The sequence below is a fragment of the Mus musculus genome, chromosome X (genome assembly GCF_000001635.26).
Source record: "Mus musculus strain C57BL/6J chromosome X, GRCm38.p6 C57BL/6J".
Taxonomy (NCBI): domain Eukaryota; kingdom Metazoa; phylum Chordata; class Mammalia; order Rodentia; family Muridae; genus Mus; species Mus musculus.
The window spans coordinates 32894306-32896645 of NC_000086.7; the positions used below are offsets into that span (position 1 = coordinate 32894306).

A 2340-nucleotide genomic window follows, 5' to 3' on the forward strand; every position below is an offset into this window, starting at 1 on the left:
AAGGAGGAGCAGAATGGGAAAAGGAAAGGAAGAAGGAATTTAGGAATAATGGAAGGGAGGGAGGAAGGGAGATGGGAGGATGGTGGGGCAAATGTGCAAGGGAGGAAGGGGAAGGAGGAGGGAGAGGGAGGGGTTGCTATCAGGAGGCGGGGCCTTTGCTCAGGCAACACACATGTGGACAATGAAGAATGCCCTGCCTTCTCTGTGACGTCAGAATCTGTAGTAGAGAAACACAGAGAAGTCTAGGCAGGACTGGCAGACTACAGCAATGCCTCAACCAAGAAGCCTCTGCGAGAGCTTGTTCTAGGAATTTTCATCAATGGGGCTTTTAGTCAGCAGGGTCTTGAGATGCAGGGATTCCAGTCTGTTAGAGCCACAGCCAGAAGCCATAGCCGGAGCCAGCTACATTCCTGGCAGTCGCAAGCGAAAAAGAAACAGTTTGGAGGAGTTGGCAACAAGTTCTAATGTTCATGGACCTCAAAACCAGGGAATGTATCCACATCAAGTTCTCAACTACATCTACTGGAAAAGGGTTAAGATCTCATCTAATGATGCTTATCAAAACTTATTTTTGGACGGGCATGATAGCGACATTAAAATCCGTGCTCTGGGAAGAACATGGTGCTTACACAAAGTATTTTTATGTCAGTCAGGCTACTTTGCTAACATTCTCAAAGGTACTTGGAGAGAATCACACCAAGGTGTTATAAATCTGATCATTAAGAATGAGGATATTGATACCCGATCTCTGCATTTTGTGTTTGGTGCTTTGTACACGGATGCGGATTTGTCAATAACACCTCTGGAAGTTCCTCAAGTTTTGGCAGCAGCATGCCTGCTTCGGGTGGATCGAGTAATTCAGCAGTGTGAAGGAATCATGAAAGAAACTATCAACAGGAACACTGTGTGCTCCTATTATTTGGCAGCAGAAACCTATAGATTAAAAGCTGTAAAGACGAGATGCTTTGAATGGCTTCTTTGCAATTTGATGGTACATCCAAGTGTGGCACTTTACAAGAAAGTAGATTTGAAGTTGATGTATCTTCTAGCACTGTCTTCTGACTTACTAGTCATGCAAAAGGAGATTGATGTATATACCACACTAAAAATATGGATGTTCCTTTATCTTAATCCATGCTGGAACGGAACCATGAAACAGCTTTTACAACACGCAAACAACTGGCTTTCCACCCACATGGCATATGTTGATAACATCAGTTTTCTTGAAAGTGAAGAAGGACTAATATTTCAACCCGTGTTTAAAAAGCTGAGATTTCAGCACATCATCTGGGACTTGACTTCCACAACTATTCTTGAACAAGATCGACTAATACCTATGGCATGGTTGTCACCCATTTACAAACAACAGTGGTTGACTTTGCTGCGAACACAAGAATATGGGGTAATTGGACCACAAGTTATCAATGAACAAGAACTTGAAGAATGCACCATGAGGTGTGGTACAATGATCCCCAAAGATGGAAGATATACTTGGAAGTGGTCAGTTGGACGACTTGGCTTTCCTTTACGTGTGACCTTTACCAGGCAGTGTGTAATTTTAAGGCAACGGTGTCAGAGGTGTGATGGTTCTGCTTGCCACAACCATATCCGAAATGTCATATTCAGAATAACTTTGGTGTGTTTTGATTCCAACAAAAGAGTAACTTTCAGAAAGACAACAGGTTATAAAATCCTCACCTTTGAATATAACGAGGAGCAAATTGTAATGAAATTGGATAGTGATGCGCTAACCTTCCCTATGTGTATATTCTGCAATTTCCTTTTTGTAAACCTAGGAAATGCAGAAAACAAGTAATCTTATCAATTATTAGACTGTAAGCATTTTACAAGTATTGAATGGCTCATTTAATATGAAGGCTGTGTAATGACTACAGTGAGGAAGACCCAAAACAAATTCAATATTCTTTGGAGTCTAGTACCACCAGAAGTGATTGCTTACCTCCATCACCTTATTTCCATGTATTTCTGAAGAAAACCTTTACATCCAACAAAGTATTTGTCAAATCAAATAAACCTAATCTTCTGATTTAAATTTACCATCGAGATCCAAGCTTGGAATGGAAAGAAGAGACTATATTTGCAAGGTAAAACATCTCAATCAACTTGTTAAGTAGATTTGGCCCTAGCTAAAATTGAGACAAAATAAAATCATGCCATTGTTGAAACTGTTGTGAACCAATGCATTCATTATGTCATTATTATAAGACGTAAATCATTGGTTAAAAGGGAATATTTGAGATTACTCTCTGTGTGGGCTTTCAAATAACTAAATAATGTCGTTTGGGTTCGGAAAACATTTACTGCTGACTATGTCTAACT

General features: G+C 40.2%; 1 protein-coding gene across 1 annotated transcript; it reads left to right on the plus strand.

The window, feature by feature from the left end:
* Positions 1-221: 221 nt before the first annotated feature.
* Positions 222-2062, plus strand: Btbd35f30 (BTB domain containing 35, family member 30). Its single transcript, XM_003688967.3, has one exon. The coding sequence runs from the start codon at positions 320-322 to the stop codon at positions 1814-1816; it is 1497 nt and encodes a 498-aa protein (XP_003689015.1). The 5' UTR covers positions 222-319; the 3' UTR covers positions 1817-2062.
* Positions 2063-2340: the final 278 nt, after the last annotated feature.

Excerpts from the sequence above, each read along its gene's own strand:
- Btbd35f30 (XM_003688967.3), top strand. The coding sequence starts at position 320 with ATGGGGCTTTTAGTCAGCAGGGTCTTGAGATGCAGGGATTCCAGTCTG.